At 59.7% G+C, this 22,730-nt stretch overlaps 3 protein-coding genes across 5 annotated transcripts; 2 read left to right on the top strand and 1 right to left on the bottom strand.

Moving 5' to 3' along the window:
* Positions 1 to 3,011: 3,011 nt before the first annotated feature.
* Positions 3,012 to 3,891, bottom strand: TMEM203 (transmembrane protein 203). Its single transcript, XM_071766067.1, has one exon. It carries the CDS (start codon positions 3,772 to 3,774, stop codon positions 3,364 to 3,366), a length of 411 nt encoding a protein of 136 aa, XP_071622168.1. The 5' UTR covers positions 3,775 to 3,891; the 3' UTR covers positions 3,012 to 3,363.
* NDOR1 (NADPH dependent diflavin oxidoreductase 1) lies at positions 3,837 to 18,352 on the top strand. 3 transcript variants are annotated; one of them, XM_071766061.1, is made up of 15 exons: positions 3,837 to 3,938; positions 4,794 to 4,928; positions 5,272 to 5,349; positions 5,832 to 5,929; positions 6,622 to 6,720; positions 7,282 to 7,383; positions 7,826 to 8,032; positions 8,772 to 8,893; positions 9,131 to 9,351; positions 10,021 to 10,128; positions 10,822 to 10,936; positions 11,841 to 11,987; positions 12,582 to 12,700; positions 15,142 to 15,236; positions 18,149 to 18,352. In XM_071766061.1, the coding sequence occupies exons 2-15, from the start codon at positions 4,794 to 4,796 to the stop codon at positions 18,291 to 18,293; spliced, it is 1,791 nt and encodes a 596-aa protein (XP_071622162.1). In that variant the 5' UTR covers positions 3,837 to 3,938; the 3' UTR covers positions 18,294 to 18,352. The 3 variants fall into 3 exon arrangements, with proteins under 3 accessions (XP_071622162.1, XP_071622163.1, XP_071622164.1); XM_071766062.1 differs by lacking the exon at positions 3,837 to 3,938 and adding an exon at positions 4,034 to 4,055; XM_071766063.1 differs by lacking the exons at positions 3,837 to 3,938; positions 4,794 to 4,928 and having other exon boundaries at positions 7,282 to 7,396.
* A 1,395-nt stretch (positions 18,353 to 19,747) lies between these two features.
* On the top strand, positions 19,748 to 21,529 carry LOC139806454 (ring finger protein-like). The gene has a single exon (XM_071766064.1). The coding sequence runs from the start codon at positions 20,071 to 20,073 to the stop codon at positions 21,124 to 21,126; it is 1,056 nt and encodes a 351-aa protein (XP_071622165.1). The 5' UTR covers positions 19,748 to 20,070; the 3' UTR covers positions 21,127 to 21,529.
* The last annotated feature ends 1,201 nt before the right edge of the window (positions 21,530 to 22,730 follow it).

Below are 22,730 nucleotides of genomic sequence, written 5' to 3'. Positions count from 1 at the left end.
GCACACCCTGCAGACCTGCTTGGCACCAGGAGAAACACCCAGAGTGTCCAGAGCCTGCTCTGCACCAACACCAACAGCCAGGAGTCCTGGGAGAGGGGAACATTTCATGTGTCCCCAGGGCCACCGAGTGGGCCCCCAGAGTCACCACTTCAGTGAGACAGAGGCTTCCTAAAGTACAAAGCACAAACCCAGCTCTGCAGAGAGTTTTGGGGTAACCCAGGCCAGATTTGCCTTTCTGCTCCCCCAGCCCCCTCTGAGGTGCAGATATTTGAGGTTTTTGCTCAGCCTTTGCTCAGAGCCTCAGCCTCACTGAGTGACTTCTGCTCTCAGCAGACACCACAGCCCCAGGATCCTTCCAGTGAAGCAGCTCCAAGCTCCTGGCTGGGAGCCATCCACTGCATCAGGTCCTGAATCCAGGAATCACGGTTCCCAGGTGCTGCAGGTGGAGATGGAGGTCCCTGGGACCATCCCTTCCCAGCTCTCTCCTTTAGGAGCTCTCCTGACCCTGTGGAAGCTCAGGTGATCCCAGATCCTTGTCCTGCTTGTGCCTCAAGTCCAGCTGAGCTGTCCCAGGCTGGGCTCAGCTCTGGAGGTGCCAGATGGATGTGGTGGTGCCACCTTCATCTCCCTCCAGCATAAGCCCCCCCAAGCCCCCCATCAGATGTCTCTCCAAGAGCTGTTCCTATCCCAGGAGGAGCTGGGAAGCCTGGAGCAGGGTCACAGCCAGGGCCTGTCCTGGGTGCAGGGACCCCATGGCTTGCACTGAGCTGTCAGGTTCTGTCACCTCGAGCTGTGGCAGAGGGTGGGGACCCCAGCAGGATTTCACCAGGGGGAATTTCACACGTGCAGAGCTGCACACGTGTGTGGGGTCTGGGGACAACGGTCCCAGGAAGTTTTGTTGCAGGATTTGGTGTCCCTGGGCACAGCAGGTGACTCCTGGGCAGGAATCCCAGGAAGGGACATGGCTGATCCTGGCTGCTCCCACTGCCCCGGCCCCTGCACCCCCCCAGGGCAGCACCCCAAGTGCCACCACTGAACAAAGTGTCCCCCTGTGTCCCCAAACCCCCCCACCCAGGAGCTGTCCTTACCACTGGGAGGGCTGGGAACACTCCGGCTGCTTCTCCCCTGGGCAGCTGGAAGAGGCTCTCAGAGGTTTGGTGGCACAGGGCTGGATACAGCATTGTCCCCCCGTGTCATGCACCACACCCTGGTGACACTGCTCTCTGCCAGCTTGGGGGGTGACAGTCCCAAACGAGCCCTGCTGGGACTCAGCAGCAGGAAATGTCCCTGTGCCACTGCAGAGCCACACAGCCAGGCTGTGGGACACTGAGGGACACTGAGGGACACCACTGAGGACACCTTCATTTGTTTGATCTTTGTTGTTTGGGTTTGGGGTTTTTTGGTTTGGTTGACCCCTTCTTTGGTGTTATTATCCAGCTGGTTTGTCACCAGAGCACCCAGTGAGTGTCCCCTCCTGACTCAGAGGCCGTGCTGCTCCACTCCAGCTCAGGTCCTCTCTGTTCTCCTGTCCCCTGGGACCACCCCAGCTTTGTCCCCCCCTCCCTTTACCCCCAGACCCACACCAGTGACTCTTGCTGAGGCAACACCCCTGGCTGGGACTGTGCTTGGCGTGATGGGAGGTGCTGTGGGCACAGGGACACAGAGTGGGGACAAAGCGTGAGGTGGCAGCGGGCAGGGAGCAGCCAGCACCCTCCTCCCGGGTGGTGTCTGGGGCTTTGGTGTCACTCTGGGTGAGCCACAGGGCCACCAGCCCTGTCCCTGGAAGCTGACAGACTGGGGGAGCCTCAGGGGCAGCTCTGGGGTGACGTGTGAGGGACACAGCACAGGAGAGGAGCAGCTCTGTGAGGCAAAGCCCAGAGCTTGGGACCCAGTGCCAAGGACGGAGCAGGATGGGTCCTCCTGTCCTGCATTTCCAGCTCCAGACCCTGGGACAGCCCAGGAGAGGCCACCAGGCCACTGGGGACACTGGGGAGCAGGACACGGGGTGCAGCAGGGGCTGAACCCCAGGATGGGATGAATCTGGGACAGGTCATGGATCCTCCCATCACCGGGAGAGCCAGGAGGAGCCAGCAGCAGTGGGAAGGGACATCCATGGGGTTGTCTGTGGGAACAACTATGGGAAACCCTCCTGGTGCCCAGAAAAGGAGCAGCTGCTTCTTCCATTGCTGCAGGAGATCAGCTCCATCATCCTGTTCCTGGTGCTCCTCAGGTCCCAGTGACTCTGAGCTGCAGAGCTGCTTTTCCAGCAGTTCCCTGTCCCCAGATCCCACCTGGAGGAGATCCTGAGAGCAGCAGAGGGGAGGAAGCACGGGGAGGAGGGGGGCAGGGAGCAGGATGAGCAGCTGAGGCTGGAGGGGAAGCTCAGCCCCTCAGGTCAACAGGGTCAGCAGGACAAAGGTGTCAGAACTCTGCTCTGCAGGACTTGGAGAGATGGGAGGGACAGATCCAGCAGTCCCAGCACCCTCGTGGGGTGTCCCTCCCCTCCCTGGTGCTGGGAGTTCTCTGGACATTGGCACTGAAGGTGCACAGGGGCTGTGGGGACAGTGTGTGACACCAAACTCAGTGATGCCACCCCCCTGCTCAGCCAGGAGAGCTCCTCTGCCCAGACCTCCCTGCTCCCAACACCCCTGCCTGGATATTTAGGGAATGGATCAGAAGCAGAAAGAAAACCCCACACATTCCTGTTCCAAAATACAAAATTACACACCCCGTTTCTCTCTGGCTCAGAGCCTGGCCCCATCAGACCCTGCAGGTGCAGAGCTCAGGGCAGAGAGAGGGGAGGGAAACAAATGAACCCCAGTGCTGCAGCAGCATCACAAGTGTGGCCTGGGAGAGGCAGGGAGGGGACAGGACAGGCTGGCAGCACTCTGGGGGTAAGAGGAGACCTACTACAACCAGCTGTGCTCTGGGCAATTCCCCTTCTCCAGGCAGCAGTTTGAAGTACAAATGCTTCCCAGGGAAAAAAAAAAAAACAAAAAACCAACTTTAAATAAAATTAAACCTTCCATGCATTTTTATTTTAAATTAAAACAACCTGCACCCGAAGCAGGGCTGGCAGGGCAGGATGTTCCAGCACTGACACCAGGGATTGAAGGGACTGAAAGAAGGAGGCAGCATGAAAGGATCTTTTGAAGAACTCTGACGTTATGCAGCCCAGCAGCATGCTCGGTCACAGGGCTCAGGACCTGCGTGACCTCTCTGCCACCAACCACTCCGTGCAGGAAGGGAAAGTCCTTGTCAGGAGTCCGGGATTCCCTGGAGAGCTCAGCACGACCCCGGCCACGGGGGGTGAAGGGGAGGGACGAGGACGACGACAGCGACCCGGAGCCTGCTCCCTGGCCGTCAGTTGACCCGGCAAGCGCGGATCATGAGGAGCTGGAGGAGGATGAAGACGGGGGACATGATGAGCCCGTACCACAGCTCCCGCGTGTGCTCCACCAGCTTCTGGCACAGCAGCATCTCAAAGACGAACTTGAGGCTGAGGATGGTGAGGATCCAGAAGAGCCGCAGCACGGCCAAACGTTTCTCCCCGTCCTGGAAAAGCCTCACCGAGACGATGGTGGTGAAATAAGTGCTGAGCCCGTCGGCGGCGAAAAAAGGGACGAAGACGAACCACCAGGAGAGAGCCGGGGCCTGCCCGTCCACCTTCAGCACCAGCAGCACGGAGAAGGCCAGCAGGGCCAGGCCGTGCAGGAACAGCTCGAAGGTGGCGAAACCCAACCACTGCACCAGCTCCCGCAGGGAGAACAGCATCGTCCCGGCCCCGGGGAAACATCGGGAAAGGGAAAAAAAAAGGTGGGAAAAGGAGCGGAGGGAAGGGACCGGGAGGCCGCCCCGGGCCCCAGCGCCTGGGCGGGCGGCGCGGGACGATGACGTCAAAGGGAAGGCGTCGCTGAGTGGTGACGTCACGGGAGAGGGTGAGTGAGGGGGTTCGGGTCGGGAGGGTTCGGGGGGGAAGCGATCGCGGTTTGGGTCGGAGGTGCCGAGGCTGCCCCTGGGGTGCGGCTGCGGGGCCCTCCCTGGGGCTGCTGCGAGTGAGGGAAGGGTCTGGGGTCTGAGAGGAGATGCTGGGGGTCCCGGGTGCTCAGTTTGGGGGTGAGGGGGCTGGGAAGAGGCTCTGTGCTCCCCAAAGCTCCACTGCTGCTCCCCAAAAACCCCACTGATCCCCAAAACCCCACTGCTGCTCCCCACAACCCCACTGATCCCCACAACCCCACTGATCCCCACAACCCCACTGCTGCTCCCCAGAACCCCACTGATCCCCACAACCCCACTGATCCCCAAAACCCCACTGATCCCCAAAACCCCACTGCTGCTCCCCACAACCCCACTGATCCCCACAACCCCACTGCTGCTCCCCACAACCCCACTGCTGCTCTCCCTCCCTCCTTCAAGGAGGTTTTAGGGGGGTGGGTGCTGGGCTCTGCTCCCAAGGGAGCAGTGATAGGATTTAGGGGGATAATGGGCTGAGGTTGCCCCAGGGGAGGTTTGGGCTCCATCTAAAGAAGAATTTCTTCCCCGAGAGAGCAGTCAGGGGTTGGGATGGGCTGCCCAGGGAGGTGGTGGAGTCACCAGCCCTGGAAGTGTGTAAAAACCATGGAGATGAGGCACTGCAGGACGTGCCCCAGGGGGTGACACCGATATTGATCCATAATTTTTATTCAGGGGTCTTTTCCAACTGTGACCATTCTGTGACAGGGCTGGGGGCTCGGGGCTGGGGCTTTGCTTTCAGCCCCTGCCCCCTTTTTGAGCCTCTCCCCCAACTCTTGCAGATGGGGGAACGGAAACTCCTGGTTCTCTTTGGCAGCCAAACGGGGACAGCTGAGGACACAGCTGAGAGAATTGGTCGAGAAGCCAAACGAAGGCACTTCCAGTGCAGGGTGGTGGCTTTGGATGACTATGATGTGGTGAGTGAGTGCTGTGAGGGGGTCCCCAGGCACCTGCTGCATCTCCACTGACCCCTCTGAATGCTTAAGCACCCCCAGGTTTGTTGGAGGACCTGAAGGCACAGCCCCTGTCACTGTGCTCGAGCAGAATCCTTTATTTTGTGGTTTGCTACCAGAATCCTAGATCAGAACATAACCAGCCGTGTGCTTTGCTACACATTTATATCCACCTCATATCAGCCCATTCTATGATTCTATGATTCTATAAGTGTTTTCTGTTCCTTGGGATCCATATGAGCAGTGTGTGGTGGTAGCTGGGACCTGTTGGTGACCTGACTGTGCCTTCCCATGTTTGTCCCCACAGGCCAACCTCATCAACGAGCCCCTGGTGGTGTTTGTGTGTGCCACCACGGGGCAGGGTGACCCCCCTGACAACATGAAGGTAGGGACACACTCCTGCCCACATTCCTGTGATCTTCCTGGTCCAGTGCTGGGATTTCAAGGGTTGGACTTGATGATCTGGGAGGTCCCTTCCAACCCAGCCGATTCTATGATTCTGTGATTCTTTCCTGAAGCAACTTGAGCAGTGGTTCTTTTGGGAGGGGGGAGCTTTGGGGCAGCACCACTCACCTTTCTGGTACTGATGGGCAGGGAGCTGGGAGGTGGCAGGAGGTTGGAGGGGCTCTGTCCCTGTCCTGCTGTGGGGACCTTAGAGGGCAGTGACCTCCAGGCAGAGGGGGGTGGTGGCTGCTGCCAGGGTCACCTCTGCAGGGGGTCACACTTCCCATTCTGTTGGGGCTCAGCAGAGGAGGCAGGAGGGGCTTAACCTCCCCAACCCTGCCCATGGGAAGGTGAAGCAGGGGCCAGGCAGGCAGGGGAGGCCCTTTTGGTGGCACTGTGACTCCCCAGCTCTGTCCCTTGCAGGCATTCTGGAGGTTTCTGTTCAGGAAGAACCTGCCCCAGGGTTCCCTCTGCCAGCTGGACTATGCTGTGCTGGGCCTGGGTGACTCCTCCTACCCCAGGTAAGCAGCTCCACAGCTCCTTGCCTGCCCAGGGCAGCTTCTCCTCCCAGCTCTGGCTGCAGGCAAGATGAGGGTGGCTGGAAAATGAAGAGGCAAAAGGAGACAGAATCTGGCTCTAGAGCAGCTGCTCATCAAAACACAATTCTCAGCAGCCCTAAAAATCCTTTCCCTGCCAGCCCCTGTCCCTCCTAACCCCCAGGAACCCTCCTGCCTGTTTCTTCCCTTCCAGCATCTTCAAGCAGATCCCTCCCTGCAGTGTGTCAGAGGTGTCTTTCAGGCCATGGAGTTCTCTGTCCAAACTGTGGGACAAGGGCCAAGAGTTTTAGGTGGCAGCCAGCCCTCTCTGTCCCAGTTCTTTACCAAAAAATTGTTCCTGTGTCCCTGACAGAGCCAGGAGTGTTCCTGGGCTCCGTGGGGCAGCCAGGGGCCAAAGGGAAGGAATTGTTTCTCTGCCTGGGGTACAACTTGCCCTGAAGGGAAGTGTCACCTCCCCAAGTCCCTTCTGGAATGCCAGGCACAGCCCGTGTGGCCCCAGGATGTGGCAGCCACCTTTGTTCTGAGCTTCCCTGGGGTGGAGGTGTGGGCTGGGCAGGGTGCAGGGCTCTGGCTGGAGCTGCTCAGTGCTGCTGCTGGCAGCCTGTGCTGGCCCCTGGGGCTCTGCCCTCTGCAGCTGGGGCTGTTTCTCTGCTCAGGTTTAATTTCATTGCCAAGAAGCTTCACAAACGGGTGCTGCAGCTTGGGGCCACCCCTCTGCTGCCAGTGGCACTGGGAGATGACCAGCACGACTTGGGGTAAGAGCCCAGTGGATGTGAGGGGGTGGGGGGATCTCTGGGGTGCACTACACTTTTGTCCTCAGGTTGATGGCAGGGCTGAGGGGGCTTTACCTCATCCTTGGGTTGTGTTTCTCCTGTGCCCCAAATGTGGCCAGCAGACTCCTGACACCCTCTGTGACTCTGCTGGTCTCTGCTCCTAACCCTCTTGTGCCAGGACCTGGCTCACTTGCTTGTCCAGGGTGTCCCCAGCATGTGCCAACATCTCCTGATTGTGCCCCAGCCCTGTTCAGAGCAGGGACAGCTGTGTCACACAGAGTGCAGGCTTGTGCTCCTCACACAGGGGGGGTGACTGCCACCAGCTGGGCTCAGGGGGCTGCTGGTTCTGCTCAACCATCAGAGAGGGCCCCAGTTTAGAGGGGCTGAGACTTTTCTAGTCCTGAACTGGGAGGGAAGGCATGGGAGAAGTGTCTGTGGAGTGACAGGGTGGTTTCCCAGAGGTGACCCAGAGTTGTTCAGGTGCAGCACTTGGGCCTGGAGGGGTGATGCTGCTCTGCTGCAACCTGAATTTCCTGCTTGCAGACCAGATGCAGTGGTGGATCCATGGCTCTTGGCCTTATGGGACAAGATCCTCACCTTGTACCCTCTGCCTCCTGGCCTTGAGATCATCAGTCCAGATGTCTGGTGAGTGCAGCAGGTAGGCAGGGGCTGCTGGAGCTGCCTGCTCTGAGGTGCTCTGCTGTCTTCTCTGTTCTCTGGGCTGGAGGTGTGCCCAGGAAACCTCCCCACACAGCTTTGGGTGTCCCAAGCATCCTTTGGCCTTTGGCCATGGCTGTCCCATCTTTCTCTGGGTGTCCCCCTGTCCCCTGGGTGTGTCTCAGCTGCCCCATCAGGGCTCTGCCCATCTTATTGTCCTGATGTGCCTCAGCCCTTGGCAGAGCTTCTTAGCCAAGGAGGCATCTCTCCCTGGGGCAGTCTGTGTTCCCTCACCCCAGGCCAGCTCCAGGGGACAGGGATGATGGGTGGTGGACACTGGAGGAGACTTCAGGCCTCTCCCTGCCCCCAGCCTCAGGGGCTCTGTGAGCAGAGGAGCTGAGGTAACCTCACTGCACCGTTCTGCCCACAGCCTGCCCCCAAAGTACACCCTGCACTATCTGGATGAGGACTCCCTGCACCCAGATCCTGGCCTGCTCCAGCCCCCAGCTCCCAGGGCTTTTCCCTCCCAGCTCCATCCCTTCCCTGCCCGGATGGTGTCCAACCAGAGAGTGACAGCAGAATCCCATTTCCAGGATGTCCGGCTCATCGAGTTCGATGTCACCGGCTCGGGAATCACGTGAGCATTTTCCTGAACCCCACAAGCTTCTCTCTGAGGGACTGCATGTCAGAGGATCACAGAATTTTCAGGATTGGAAGGGACCTTTCAGATCATCCAGTTCTATGCCATGGGCAGGGACAGGAAGTTTGCTCAGAGCCCCATCCAGCCTGGCTGTAAAAAATTCCAGGGATGGGGCTTCCACCACCTCCCTGGGCAACCTGTGCCAGGGTCTCACCACCCTCATGCTGAGGAACTTCTTCCTAACTTCCAATCTAAACCTCCCCTCCTCTAGTTTGAATCCATTCTCCCTGGTCCTATCACTCCCTGACATCCTAAAAAGTCCCTCCCCAGCTTTCCTGTAGCCCCTTCAGATACTGGAAAGGCCACAATGAGGTCTCCTTGGAGCCTTCTCCTCTCCAGAGTGAACAACCCCAACTCTCTCAGTGTCCTCACAGCAGAGCTGCTCCAGCCCTCTGAGCATCTTCCTGGCCCTTTGGCTGCTTTCCTTTTCTGCTCCCCTTCTTCAGTGAAACCTCAGCCTGCAGCCTCCTGGATGTGGTCCCTGCTGCCCTGTCCCCCATCTGTGACAGGGACAAGGGGACGTGGCAGCTCCCTTTGCCTTGTCAGCCCAGGGAGTGGGGTGTTAGTGACACTGGAAATGTGGCTGAGCAGTGGCCTGTCCCCTGGTGCTGCTGTCACTGCTGTGCCTGTGTACCTGCCCCGTGGCTGCCCCTGCCAGGTCCTGCTGCATCCACAGGTTCTGTGCAGGAGATGTGGTGATGATCCAGCCCCAGAACTGCCCCGAGGATGTGCAGCAGTTCTGCCAACTCCTGCGTCTGGATCCCCAGAGGAGTTTTGTGCTGAAGCCCACGGAGCCTGGTAGGTCCTGCCTGCTGCTCCCTCCCCTCCTCTCCTCTGGGATGGAGAATCCCCTGAGCTCTGCCCCAGCCTGGAGCTCTGCTTTCCTCCTGCTTCAGGCATGATAAAGAGGGAGCTGGGAGCAGCTGATCACAGGGGACATCTGCCTGTTGCACAGCCCTGGTGTGGGTGCTGGGGATCAGGGAGCTGTGGGGCAGTGCTGGGGGTCCTGCCCTGAGCTCTCCTGCTGCCTTGCAGGCACACCCCTCCCTGCCCTCTTGCCACAGCCCTGCACCATCCAGCACCTGCTCACCCACTACCTGGACATCTCCTGTGTCCCACGACGTTCCTTCTTCCACCTCTTGTCCTTCTTCTCTCCCAACGAGCTGGAGAGGGAGAAGCTGCAGGAATTCAGCTCTGCCCAGGGCCAGGAGGAGCTGTACAGCTACTGCAACCGTCCCCGCAGGACCACCCTGGAGGTAGGGCTGGGGGAGCAGAGCAGACCCCTCCCCAGGGGCTGTGCCACAGCAGAAAGCACCCAGGGAGATGATTTAGAATGGTTTGGGTTGGAAGGGGCCTTTAAAGTTTATCTCCTCCAACCTCCCTGCAGTGAGCTGGGGCATCTTTAGATCAGGTTGCTTGCAGCCTCACTGAATGTTTCCAGGGACGGGGCATCTACCACCTCCTTGGGCCAGTGTCTCACCACCCACATTGTAAAAAATTCATTCCTTATACCTAGGATAAATCTCCCTGTCTTGCAGTTTAGATCCATTACCCCTCATCCTGTCACTGCAGGCCCTGCTAAAAAGTTTGTCCCCGTATTTCTTACGGGCCCCCTTGCAGTGCTGAAAGGCCACAGTGATGAGCTGATTTTTCTTGGCTGAGGAACTGAATTTACTTCACTCATGTCCAAAGTGTCCTTGGCTTTCCACTGGGGGTTATGATCTCCTTCAGATCCCCTGAGCCATGTGGGGGCCTCGTGCTGCAGGCTGGGGGTGAGGGGGGGCAGTGGGACAGGGGTGTTGGTGCCTTGGGTGAAGGGCAGGGTGGTGCAGGGGTGTGGGGCAGCCTCTGCTCCCTGGGGAGGCAGGCAGGCTGCCTGCTGGCTGATCCAGGTTTTACTCCCATGGAGTTTTATCCCCATGCAGGCCCTGTGGGATTTCCCTCACACCACCTCTGCCATCCCACCCCATTACCTGCTGGAGCTCATCCCTCGCATCAGACCCCGCGCCTTCTCCATTGCCTCCTCCATGCTGGTAAGAGCTCAGCCCTTCTCAGCCGCTTGGTGCTCAGAGCTGAGGGTCTGACTGCTGGTGCCCTGCACCCCCCAGGCTGTGCTCCTGGACCCTCTGAGCACCCACAGCCCACCCAGCCCCCTGCCCTGCTGTGATCTCACCCGCTGGATGTAAAGCCCAGGGCTGTGCCAACCTCTGGATTTGGGCAGTTGTCCTCCTGCAGCCCTTCAGGTGCTGGGGCTGTCCCTGTGTGCTGCAGAGGTTCGGTGCCCTCCTCACCGGGGGGCAGTGGATGTGGTGCCACAGAGGCTGAGAAGGGGGGTGTTGGGGAAGGGGGAGTGGTGCTTCCTGCTGCTGCCGGGAGGTGGCAGTGGGACCTGACCCGAGTGGCTCGGCAGAGCTCAGCCCATGGGTAGGTGGCATTGGTCCTCAGTGAGGTCCTGTTGGGTTTAACAGTCTCTGTGGCCGTTGCCAGCTGTGCAGTGCTGCTCTGGGATTTTTCCTTTCCCACTGGAAGTGCTCTGGGAAAAACCCTTTCCCACTGGAAGGGATCTGGGCTCCGTTCTGTCTCCAAGCGGCTGGTTCAGGATGAGCGTTGCTGGCACCCTGACAGGAGCTGGGCCACAGGCTTTGTCCTCAGAGGAGGTGCTGGGCTCTTCCTGCAGGACACTGCTGCATGTCTTCTAACTCCTCATGGCTCCTGTCTGGCCACAGGCTCATCCTGACAGGATCCAGATCCTCATGGCAGTGGTGCAGTACAGGACACGGCTCAGCAAACCCCGCCGGGGGCTCTGCTCTACCTGGTTGGCTTCTCTCAATCCAGAGCAAGGTAACTGGGCTTACTGGGAACCCCATGTGCTTGCCACACCACATAGCTCTGATCCCTTGGGACCGTGGTGGAGCTGTGTATGTGTGCTGGAAGGAGCTGGAGCTGCTGGGTGGAGCACCACAGCCAGCACCAGCACTGGGAACTGGAGCACACTGGCCTGGGAGGAGAGGCTGAGCTCACAGGGATCATCCATCCTTCCTCACTGTTCCCATCCTCTCCAGAGCACAGTGTGCTCCTCCAGCTTGTCCTGAGCCCCTGACCTGGTTTTCTCAGCTGCTCAATGCTCCTGCTCCCTCTGCCAGTGTGCCCTGCTCTCCCAGTGAGCTGCTGCTGATGTCCTGGAGCTGGTAGTGCTCTGATGGCTGGACACCCCCAGACCCATCCACGCTGTCCCATGAAGCCTGTGCTTGCTGCTGTAACCACAAAACCCCTCCAGCTGGGCCCCACTCAAGTGTGGAAAGCTCAGAGGGTCTCCCTGCTGCAGGGTGGTGGAGAATTGTTCTGTATGACTCCAGGACAAGATTGGGCTTTCCCTGAGAACCTAAAGAGGGATCTTCACCCCTCCTCTGGCTCCCGGGGGTGGCAGGTTTGGTCCTCCCTGACTCAGCAGCCAGGTTTTGGTCTCTGCTCACCTGCACTGCTCTCTGCCCTGGCACCAGCTGAGTGAGGAGAAGTCTGTGTGCTGTGGGGTTCTTGTCTTGCTCTGAGGTTCACTCAGGTGCTTGTAGAGACTGTGGTGAGGGGGCTGAAGAGCTTTTCATACACCCAGAGTGTGCCTGTGGCACCAGGGGTGCCTTGGTACTGGGGTGGTGGTGGTGCTGTCCATCTCTGGAGCATCTTGGGAGAGCTGGGAAGGGGGACAGCCCTCTGCAGAGTGGTGATGGTCACCAGTCTGTTTTTGCAGGTGATGTCCGGGTACCTCTTTGGGTGAAGAAAGGAGGAATGAGGTTCCCAGCTGACCCTGACACCCCTGTGATCATGATTGGCCCTGGCACAGGGGTGGCACCTTTCCGTGCAGCCATCCAGGAGAGGGTGGCACAAGGACAGAGAGGTGAGAGAGGGCCCTGGCTGCAGGCAGCTCTGTGTTCAGCATGTGGGCAGGAGGGACTGGGGGCTCCTGGGGGCTGGGACAGACCCAGGCTGTGCTGTGTTTGGGCAGAAGCAAGCTGGGCTTTGGGGCAGGTGAGGGCAGAGCCTGTGTGGCTGTTCCCAGCCCATGCTGCATGGCTGCCCCTTGGCTCAGGGCAGGGCTCTGCAGAGGTTTTCTTGTCTCTCTGTGAGTGGAGGGGGGTTGTTGAGCTCTTCTGCTGCACAGGGAGTTGTCCCTCCCTCCCTTCCTTGGCTCAGCTGTTGGTCTCAGCAGGAAGCTGGAGGAGGGGAAGTGGCAGCCTTGGGGGGCTCTTCTTGCCCAACCTGCCCCTCACCTCCTGCTCTCCCTGCACCCAGGGCTCTCTGGTTGCCACAAACCACCTGGCCTCATGCTCACACAGTTCCCCAGTCCTTCTGAGTCTGCCAGGCCAGGGCTGTCAGACAGGCCTGACAAAGAGGTGAGAGCCTTGGGGCTCTCCTGCAGCTCCCGTGGGCACCAGGTCCCCAGAGGTCATTTTGCCCACCCAGCAGACCCCTCCTGCTCTGCTCTCTGCAGGGAACTGCTTGTTCTTTGGCTGTCGCCAGAAATCCAAGGACTTCTACTGCCAGGCAGAGTGGGAAGAGCTGGTGACAAGGGGCTTCCTGACACTCTTCACTGCCTTCTCCAGGGACCAGGTTAGTTCCCAGGGGGGGAAGGTGGATATGGAAGCAGCACTGATGTTTCTGGCCCCTGTGCATATTGTCAAGGCCTGGTGGGGTGGCACAATGGTCACCTGGCCCTCCTGCACCCCCTGGGTGCTGGCTGGGATCCCCAGGAGCAGCAGAGTGCTGCTGCCCAGCCAGGACACATCTGGCTGAGTGGAGCTGGAAGGGTTCCTGGCGTGGGGCTGGCAAGTGCCAGAGCAGATAAAGCATCACAGAGCCCTTTGAGTGATAAAAAACTCCCAGGCCTCCCAGGGGGGGGGTCACCAGGCAATAAACTTTCTTGGTTGAGTGCCACCCTCCCCACCATGTCTCTTGGTGGCTGAAGCTGAGGGGCTTGGGCTTCTTGCCAGCTCTCCCTCAGCTGTGCAGGAGGGAGCTCCCCAGGGGTTTGAGCAGCCCCACAGCTCAGCCCCTTGCTTTGCTTCCCTGTTTTTTAGGCAGCCTCATTACTGGGCAGCTCTCAGCCCCTCTCCAGGCTGCAGGGCTCTTGACATTTCTGGAGAGGCTCTGAGAGCTGGGACTTTGTTTCTATGCCCTGCCCTGTCCCTTTCTGGCACTGAGTGCTCAGCCTGCCTTTGAACAGAGATGTGATCAAAAGGCTCAGAGGGAATGAGTATTTCTAGGTTGCCCAGCTGCAGCAGTCAGTCCCTTTCTTCTGGCAGTGGGCATGCATTGACATGAAGCCAGCACCTTTTTTCCAGTCCTTTGTAAGGCATGGGTTGGATGCCTCCCTGAGAGCTTTCCAAGGCTTTGATGACCCACAGAGGTTTGTGTGGTGACCATTCTGCCTTCCCCCTGATGGCTCAGGCAGTGAAGGGGGGATTTGCTGCTCCCTAAACCTGGAGGGTGGCCCCAGAGCCTCCTCCTGCCCCCACAGACTCTGGAGGGATGGGACTCACATCAGTGTGCCTCTCTGCCAGCCTGTGGGACCCTCACCCTCTTGTGGGGGTCTTGTGGTGTGCCCATTCCCTCCAGTGCCACTCACTCAGGGTAGTGAGTGAGGAGCCCCAGTGGCATCTGCTGCTCTGGGCTGCTGGAGCTGCTGCTCTCAGAGAAACCACAGCCATGGCTCATCAAAAAAAAAGTGTTTTCCAAGAGCCAGCAGGAGCTGAGATGCTCTGTAGCTGGGCAGGGTTTCCCTCTGCTCTCTGTAAGGTCCCCTTTGTCCCCGTGGTGCAGCTCTGCTAATTCTCAGCAGCTTGCCCTGGGCTTTAGCTGAGACGTCGACCTGAGTTTGTCACTGGAGTGGCTCTGGTTTCCAGGTAGCTTCAGGTCCTCAGATGACCCCCTTGGAGGCTCAGCCTCCTTGGCACAGCCTCTGTCAGCACTTAGCTGATTAGTGTTAATGATGCTGAGCCACCAGCCAGCTGCCCTGGTGTGTGGGACAACCTTAGACCCTGCCATCCCTCCTCCCCTCCTCCTGTCATCCCTCCTTCCTTCCTGCCATCCCTCCTTCCCTCCTCCTGCCATCCCTCCTTCCCTCCTACCATCCCTCTTTCCCTCCTGCCATCCCTCCTCCTCTCCTGCCATCCCTCCTCCTCTCCTGCCATCCCTCTTTCCCTCCTGCCATCCCTGCTGGCCAGGTCAGAGCAGCAGAGCTGTGCCCAGGGTGACCTGGCTCTGGAGCCATGTGGGACCCGGTGACCAGGCAGTGACCAGCTCCTGTGACAGCCAGGGTTGGGTGTTGTTCCCATGCACAACTCCAGCCTGGAAGGCAGCAAAAGCTTCCTTGTGGCCTTTGGGATTGGATGGGAGGAGGAGGAGGAGGTGGGGAGGAGGAGGCTGTGCTCCTGGCTCAGGGTGTGTGGCTGAGGGCCTGGCCTCCATCACAGTGTCACCTTTGTCATGGAGGAGCATGAATTCAGGCACGTTGGCAATGGTGTTCCTCTTGGGTGGAAGCCAAGGCCGTAGGCAGTTGCTTGGATTCCTTAAGTCTTGTGGATTAACCCTTTGGAAGCTCTGCTGGTTGGGCTGGGCTGTGCCCAGAGCCTGTCCAGTCCCTCAGCAGAGCAGAGGAGCAAGGTGTGGGGCCAAGGCTGTTCCCCCTAAAAGCTTCCCAGCAACTCCAGGTCTCCAGCAGGGCTGGGACCAGAAGCCAGGGGTGTGGGGAAGGGTCTCTGGGACATTGAGGTTCCTCTGCCCACTCTGGGAGAGGAAAAGACAGGAAAGGAGCCTTCTCAGCCCCCACCCCCAGCTCATGGCCCTGGCTGTTCACTGGGGCTGGTAGAAAGCAGCTGAAGGATTTGTGGAGGCTACTTGGGGCATGTTCCTCACAGAAGCTCTTTCTGCAGCACCCATCTCCCACCATCCCAGGGGACTCACCCTTCACAGCCCCTGAGAACAGTCCCCAGGGCTGGGCTGGAGCTGGAGCTGGGGCTGGAGCTGGAGCTCAGCTCTGTGTTTCCCTGCAGGAGGAGAAGGTTTATGTTCAGCATCGCATCCTGGAGAACCGAAGGCTGGTGTGGGAGCTGCTGAGGGCTGGGAATGCTCACATCTACCTGGCTGGGTGAGTGAGAGGTCTCCCTGTCTCCAGGGAGCTGCACATCCAAGCATCTCCACCTCCCTGGAGGTTTTCCCATGGCTCAGCCTCCAGAGGGAGCACATCTTGCACCCCAGCAGGTCCCTGGGGGCTGCAGTGACCACTGCAGAGGGAGCAGCTTCTTCATCCTCTGCATCTGTCCTGCTCTGCAAGTTCTGGGCTGAGAGGGCCAATTCCCACCTGCCCTGTGCTCCGGCTAGGAGGGGCAGAGCTGGCATCATGGGAGAGTTGCTCCTGCTGCCCCTGTGTGCCTGTCCTTCCAGCTACCAGTGCCAGTGACCAGTGTCACCTGCCTGCTGGCTGCCTGGGCTCTGACCCACAGCAAATCCACTCATGGGACAGCCCCATCCTCTTTGTGTCCTGCTTCTCCTGTGGGGCTCAGTGAAACAGTAGGGAAAGGTTTGTGCAGTTCCTGTGGCCACTTGGGTGGGCAGAAGGCATTTAAAGCACAAAATATCAGAGCCCCACTGGTGCTGGGGCTCATGAGCAACAGCTTTTGAGACCCTGGGCACATCCTGGGTCTCTCTTTGCACCCGAAACTGCCTTCTCAAGGCAGGGCTGAGCCATGTTGCACCCCAACCTCCCTCCTTTGCCAGTGCAGTCACTCACCAGGTGGTTTCCTTGGGCTGAGTCTCAAATAGTTGGCCAAGAAGTGGGGTCTGGCCTTTGGAGGCAGCACTGAACCCTGCTGGGCAAAGCCCTCAACCTGCCTGTCCTTGTGCCTGCCTGGCTGGCAGGGAGGAGGCTGCTGCCCCACTGCCTGGGGGGAGCCTTGTGAAACACTTTGGGCTCCTGGAGCTGGTGCAAGGCTGGTGACAGGGTTTGTCCTGCACCCCGTGACCTGGGAAGCCCTGTGCAAACCTCTGCCTTGCTGTTGACACGAGCAGCAATTGCAGGAGGCTCTTTCCTGCCTGTCTCCTAGGAGAGCAGGAACTTCCCCCGAGCCTCTCAGGGTGAGGCTGACCTCACTGCATTCCTGGCACAAGGAGATTTTTGTTTACTGCCCAGGAAGAGGAGAGCCACCTGCCCACTGCTCCACTGTGCTGCTTCCTGGCCTGCTGTGCCTCGTGGCAACATGGGGATTCCTGGGGCCCTCACCCCAGCCTGGGGATTCCTACCCACACATTAGGATTGGGTTTGCTTTCCTCTGTTAAGCTGCACTTGGGGTTTGGGGTTTGTACCTCCATCCCCAGCCCATCTGCCATGTCCTGGTGGCTCTCTCCTTTGCCCCTTCCATCCTCTTTAATGCTTCCTGGTGCTGATGAGAAACATCCTGGAGGCAGCCTAAGAGGATTCCTTGTCCTCAGTGTCCTGGGAAGAGGGGGGCTTGCGTGGCTGCCCCCGTTGTGGGATTTTGGGAGATGCTGCTTTGGACACAAGGCTTGCTCTGAGATGGGGTCTTTCTCCCTGGCATGGGGTGACCCTGGTCAGGCAGGTGGGATCTGAGAGCCTCATCCTCCTGGCACAAGGAGGTGACTGTCCTGTTGGCACTTTCCCACCCTTCCTGAACAGCCTGCACTGAGAGACCCCTGGATAACAGGGATGCTCCTTGGCCCCCAGACATCTTCTGGGAACTGCCAGTGAGGTGCCAAACAGGAAGGTGTAGATTGGCCTGAAAATTGCCTTTTTTTTTTTTTTTCCCTGCTAAAAATAGTATTCCCAGTTTCAACCACACCAGGAGAAAGATGAGTAAAGTGATTCCTGGGCTGTGTGTCCCTGAGCAGTGGCCCTGGGCCATTGGCACTGTGCCTCTGCCTTCCCTTGCTGGCTGGGGCAGGGTCTGAGGAGCTGGGGCTCTATCTTCTCCCTGATTTTACCCAGCTTCTCTCTCCCAGGGGCAAAAAGGTTGAAAATGTCTCTCTCTTTCTGCAAAAAATACTTGACATGTTTTCCATCACAAGCTCAGCTACATTATCTTGTGCCTGCATATCAGCGCCTGACTCAGAAACAATATGACTCTTCCAAAAAAAGAAGACCTCCTTTCTGTGTATTTTGGGACCTTAATCAGTTTCAAACACAAGTCAGGATTCTGTCTTGTTCTTGGGAAACAGCAAGGACGTTGCCAGATGCTCGTGCCAATTGGAGCAGCCTGGGAAATTTTTTTATTGGATGTTTTTTTGTTGCACAGTCAGCTCATCAAATGAAGCTCTCCAGGAAAAAAAAAAATCTGAATTTCTGAATTTCCCATAAGAAATAATTGTGCTTGGAAGTGTTGAATCCTTTTCATCTGTTTTCCACACGGGAGCTTGTGTTTTCTTCACCATTTCTGTTATTTTGAGGTTTGGACTGGCTTTGGTTGCAAATCTGACCACCAAAACAATCATTCTGGGTTGCTCAGGAGGAGGCAGTGGATGGATGGGGGCGGCTGCTCCCACACAGCAGTCTCACCCAGCTCAGGATCAGACATCTTCTCCATCAAATGTTTCCCCTGAGATGAAAGGATGGTTTCCTGCTCTGCTGCTGATAACTTATGACTCCTACATATTCCTCATGTCCCAGTAATGAGGGTGAGAGGAAATGGAGCAATGCAGAGGGCAGGGTTAGGGTGATGTGATGGTTCTTCGCCAGGGCCTGGCTGCCAAGGCCTCATCTTTGCTTGCAGATGCCAGTAGGGAGCTGCCTGGGTAACGGTGCTGCTCTCTAGGGAGTGGTAGGAGCTGCCTTCCAAAACCTGTCATTTATTGGGTGCCAGGAGCCCATATTGCAGGGTGAGGTGGGTTCCCATCACCCTGCTGCACTGGCAGCCCGTGCTGTGTGCCGGGGTGGGGGCTTGGGTGCCCACTGGTGACTGCTGCCCCACTCGTGGGGGCACTGGGATTGCAGGTATACCCCTGGTTTTCCTGCTCGCCCTCCATCCCCCTGCCTCCTCTCTTTTCTAGGAATGCCAAGCAGATGCCAGTGGCTGTGTCTGAAGCCCTGCAGGCAGTGTTGCAGCTGGAAGGTGGGCTCTCACCCTCGGAAGCAGAGCAGCATTTAGCAGCCCTCGAACGGTCCCAACGTTTCCAGTCTGAAACCTGGTCCTAAGCCTGGCTCCCTGCCTCCCTTTTCCCTTAAACTCTGCCTGAATAAAGGAGCCAGCAAAATGATCCATCCCTGGCATCATCCTTGGGATGAGGTTATCCCAAACGGCGGAGGGGGTGGATTTACCCAACCAGCCCTTCCCTGATGGCAGCAGGGTGCAGGGGGCAGGATGAACCTGTCTCCTGGGAGTTGGGTTTGGAGCAGGGCTGGATCCCCCCTGTGTGGGGGGGATGCTGCTGGCTGGCATCTGCCTGTGACTGAGCTGCTGTCCCTCCTGCTCCAGCTCCTGGGGTCTCTGTGCTGGGTGAGCAGCATTGCCCCAGGGCATGGCTAGAGCTGCAGCTCTGGTGGTGGCCCTGGTTTGTGGTAGGACCTGGAGGAAGTGAGTTGCTGAATGGGATTCTCTCCACCCTGGCATTAGTCAGCAGCTGCAGTGCTCACTGCCTGGACAGACCAGTTCCACTGCCCAGTGGCCAAGGGCAGCAAGGATGGGTGCAGGAGGAAGCTTCCATCCCTCTTGTCTCTTCTCCTGGTTCCTCTTCCTGAGCCTGCTTGATGCTGAGGCCTGAGCTCCCCAAGTGCCAGTTCCCACTGAGTTATCCCTTTCCCTGAGCACCATCGCATTGGCTGGACCCATCCTTCACCCCATCCTGGGAGCTGCTTCCAGCCCTTTCCCTGTGAGCTGGCAGCCTCCAGCCCTTTCCCTGGAAGCCACAGGACCGTGAACCCTGGTGGCTCTGCTGGTGGCCCAGTGGGACCAGTGCCAGCACCTTCCTCCCCCAGTTCAGGGAACTTGGTGTTGCCATATAAATAGCAATTAGGGCTCAGGACGTGAATCAGTGGGGGACAGTCCCCGGGCACAGTCTGGGACAGGAAGGGACAGCAGTGCCACACCACACCTGTGACCCAGCCACCCTCCCACACACCTGCTCACGAGGTCCCTGCACTGGTGCCCCGGGGTTTGGGGTGTTCTGGGCTCTCCCCACCCCACTGTGTTGCTCCTGCAGACCTCTGCTGGGCTGGGTGTCCCCGTGCCCCAGGGGACAGCGTGGATCTGCAGCACGGCAGCCACCCGGTGGCACTGTCCCTCGCGTGGGGCACTATCCAGGCTGTGCTCTTCCTTCCAAGCCCCACGGGCTGCTCCTGGGGCACGGTAAGGTGTGGTGACCCACGCAGGGGGACAGGGGTGTGCTGGACTGGGTCTAACTGGGGGGGCTGTACTGGGAGGAGGGCAGCGCCCATGTGGCCGTGCCCCACGAGCCGCGGTGTGGCGAGCATTGGCCACAAGGGTGGCTCCGGTTTTGAAGGGCAGAGGCGGCGGGGAGCGCAGCTCCTCCCCGGCTCCCGTGGGCACCGATTGGTGCGGCCGTGGCTGCCGGCCCCGCGCCTGAGCACCTTCCAGAAGCTGCCAAACCAGCCCGGTTAGAGGCAGGCTCGGCCCCAGCCCCGCCTGGCCGAGGGCGGGCAGGCTCTGCCTGCACAGGCACCCCGGGCACCCCCTGCACCCCTTGGCGGGGCAGCACCCAGCTCCGTGCCGTCTCCGTCTGCCTTGGCCCTGGGGAGGAGGAAGAGGAGAAGGAGGAAGAAGCGGCTGCTGGATGCTGACGGCGATGCCCCTCTTTGGGGGGTGGCCTGTGGGTGAGGGTGATGGGGACGTGCCCTGCTCCGGGGGGTCCTGACCTGCCGGCCTGGGAGAGGAGGGCCTGGGACTGTGTCGGAGGGATGATGGGACCGTGGGGACGCCATTGCCTTTAAATCCCCTCCTAAACAGCCGTGCTGAATGGCACCCCCTGCCCTGGAGCAGCACCCACATCCTGCACCCAGCCCCGAGGGGACTCGGGGAGAGGTGGGTGAGGGGGGTGGCCATGGGGCATTCGCTCCCCTGGGGCCGGTGGCGGAGGCAGAGCCTGGCCCGGTGCAGGCAGCTGCTGGGGAGAGCTGTGCCGGGCAGCAGGGACAGACTGTGGGGTCAGGGGGTGCTGGGGAGCCCCCCCAGCTCTGCGGAGAGGTACCTGGTGCTGCCTGGGGACCCCGGGACCTGCCACCCCTGGAGGAAGCAACTGAGCCGCTCCTGCCCGGGCATGACAAGCTGTCTACCCACGGTGCCTCCCTGCCTGCGGGACAGGACCCTCCCAGCACCCCCGCTGCCATCATCCTGCCCCGCGGGGAGAGCCCAGCGTGGCAGCGGGGCTCATCCAGCCTGGAGAGTGCCTCCAGCTCCGTCCTGAGCCTTTCCGAGGAGGAAGAGGAGACGTCGAGCAGCCAGGCAGCGGCAGAGCCCTGCCACGTGTTGGCGGGCACCGAGGACGAGTGTCCCATCTGCACCGAGCCCTACGACCAGCAGTGGCACAAACCCGCCCTGCTGAACTGCAACCACGGGCTGTGCCGGGCCTGTCTCCGGGCCATCATGGACACGGCCGCCGGCACCGAGTTCGGCCGCGTGCGCTGCCCCATTTGCCGCCAGAAGACGCCGATGCTGGAGTGGGAGATCTGCAAGCTGCAAGAGGAGCTGCTCCTCCTGCATGCCCAGCCCGGCACCCTCGAGACCTTGGCCGCTCCTCGGCCTCCCGCCTTGCCACCCCGGCGTCCGGGCCTGGCCGGAGCCCTGGAGCATCGTTTCCAGGTTCGGTTCCTCACCAGCCGAATGTTTGGGTGCCTGCCCTGTGTCCGCTACCCCCCCTGCCTCATCCGCCGCCTGGGGCGCCTGGAGCGGCGCTGCCGCTGCTGCTACCTCCTGGTGCTGGCACTGCTGCTGGCAGCTGAGATGCTCAGCCTGCTCCTCATCTTCCTCCCCATCGTCCTGATGGTGATGCTCTTCCTCATCCTCGATAAATAGCGCTGGGTTTGGGCTCAGCCAGGCGTGGGGAGAGGGGCACTGCCTGCTCCCTCTTTGCCCCAGGAGCCGGGGCTGGGTGGTGATGCCAGCCTGGGAGCAACCCGGTGATCCCGGGCACCTGGGATGCTCTGGAGCTGCTGGTGAAGCGGACAAGGATCTGGAGCAGGCAGCCGAGGGAGGTGACCCTGGAGCTGGGCATCACCCCCATCTCACCCAGCACCAGGTGACACATCTCTGCAGCAGCAAAGGGACAGATGGAGCAGGAGCCCTCCCTGCACTGGGGACACTGGAGGGGCTGTGTGGGGCAGAGCAGGGCTGTGCCATGGGCTGCACTGCCCCTGCCTGGAGCAGACAGACTGGGCTTCCCCAGCACGGACTGGAAATACAACTTGCATTTGTCTCATGGCAGTGTCCAGCTGAGTTCAGTTTTTGGTCTGGGCTGAGCGTGTCTCCTTGGGGCCCAACGATGACACGAGGAGGGGATGGGGACAGCCAGTGGTCCCCAGCCACCCCAGGAGAGGGTTCCAGCCCCCGCTGCAGCACCTCCCAGCCCCAGCCCAGCAGTACCAGCCCGTGCTCGTGCCTTGTCCTGAGCAGAGATAAGGAAGCAAACACTGCTCTGTCCCCGTGGCCTGGCACTGGTGGCACTGAGGACCCAGCCAGCCACTGCAGGCAGAGGAGCCCATGGCAAGTGTGGCACTGGGGCTGTGCCCACGTGGGACCTTCCTGTGGCTGTGGTGGGCAGGAAGATCTCAGCCCTGATCAGCTCCTTACCCAGCAGCTGCCCCTGTGTGGGGTCTGTGTCCCATCCAGGGGTGATGCCCCGCTCCCAGTACACCCCCTGACACTGTGCCCTGTCCTCCAGCACAGGGAGGCAGCATCAGGAGCAGGGCACACAGAAATGGGTCATGCTGGAGGCAGAGGCCCCTCCTCACACCAAGGAATATTTATTTATACCAAGTGGAGCAGCTCCAGCAGGAGAAGTACCAGCTCAGCCCCAGCTGGGGGCATTTCTGGCAGGATGGGGCCTGCAGGGAGGGGGCTCAGACACCCGGGGGCCCTTCCACTGCCTGTGACTCCTGGCACGTGTCCCTGCTCTACATTACTTGGGGGAGGTGACTGTCATTTGGGCAAACCAGGCCACAGCTGTCCCCATGAGGATATTGGAGGAACACGATGCACCTTGAGCATGTCTGTGCTCCCCACTCCTGCTGCCAGCACCTCGGGGTGCTAAAAGCCAGAGAAGGGCACATCCTTCCAGCCTGGCATGGTGCTCCCACACAGCCCAGCCCTCCCCGTGGGACCTGATCCTTCCCCCAGCTCTGTGCTGCTGGGAACAGGTCCTGTTGGGAAAGCTCTCATGTGGGGCAGGGTGAGGACTGGTAGTGCCACACATGGGGTCAGGGCTTGGGGCTGCCCACCCAGCCAGCAGCAGGAGCACAGAGCCCTGCTTGACCCCCAGCACAGATGAAGCAGACTGTGGGAGGTGGTTTTGGGGGAGAACAGCTGGGAAACATCATCACCATCATCATCATCATCATCAAGGCTGACCCCAAACCAGCAGAGAGCTGCTGACCCTGCTCCTTCCCACATCTCAAACCAGA

Source organism: Heliangelus exortis, chromosome 22 (assembly GCF_036169615.1).
Source record: "Heliangelus exortis chromosome 22, bHelExo1.hap1, whole genome shotgun sequence".
Taxonomy (NCBI): Eukaryota; Metazoa; Chordata; class Aves; order Apodiformes; family Trochilidae; genus Heliangelus; species Heliangelus exortis.
Note: the sequence above shows the minus strand (reverse complement) of the source record. Positions and strands in the feature narration are given on the sequence as shown.

What these genes read in the sequence shown, in the direction of transcription:
- TMEM203 (XM_071766067.1), bottom strand. Translation starts at nt 3,774, where the DNA reads ATGCTGTTCTCCCTGCGGGAGCTGGTGCAGTGGTTGGGTTTCGCCACC.
- NDOR1 (XM_071766061.1), top strand. Translation starts at nt 4,794, where the DNA reads ATGGGGGAACGGAAACTCCTGGTTCTCTTTGGCAGCCAAACGGGGACA. An exon ending in TTCTCTCAATCCAGAGCAAG is followed by an intron (nt 10,937 to 11,840) that starts GTAACTGGGCTT and finishes CTGTTTTTGCAG; the next exon opens with GTGATGTCCGGGTACCTCTT. An exon ending in GCTCACATCTACCTGGCTGG is followed by an intron (nt 15,237 to 18,148) that starts GTGAGTGAGAGG and finishes TCTCTTTTCTAG; the next exon opens with GAATGCCAAGCAGATGCCAG.
- LOC139806454 (XM_071766064.1), top strand. Translation starts at nt 20,071, where the DNA reads ATGGCACCCCCTGCCCTGGAGCAGCACCCACATCCTGCACCCAGCCCC.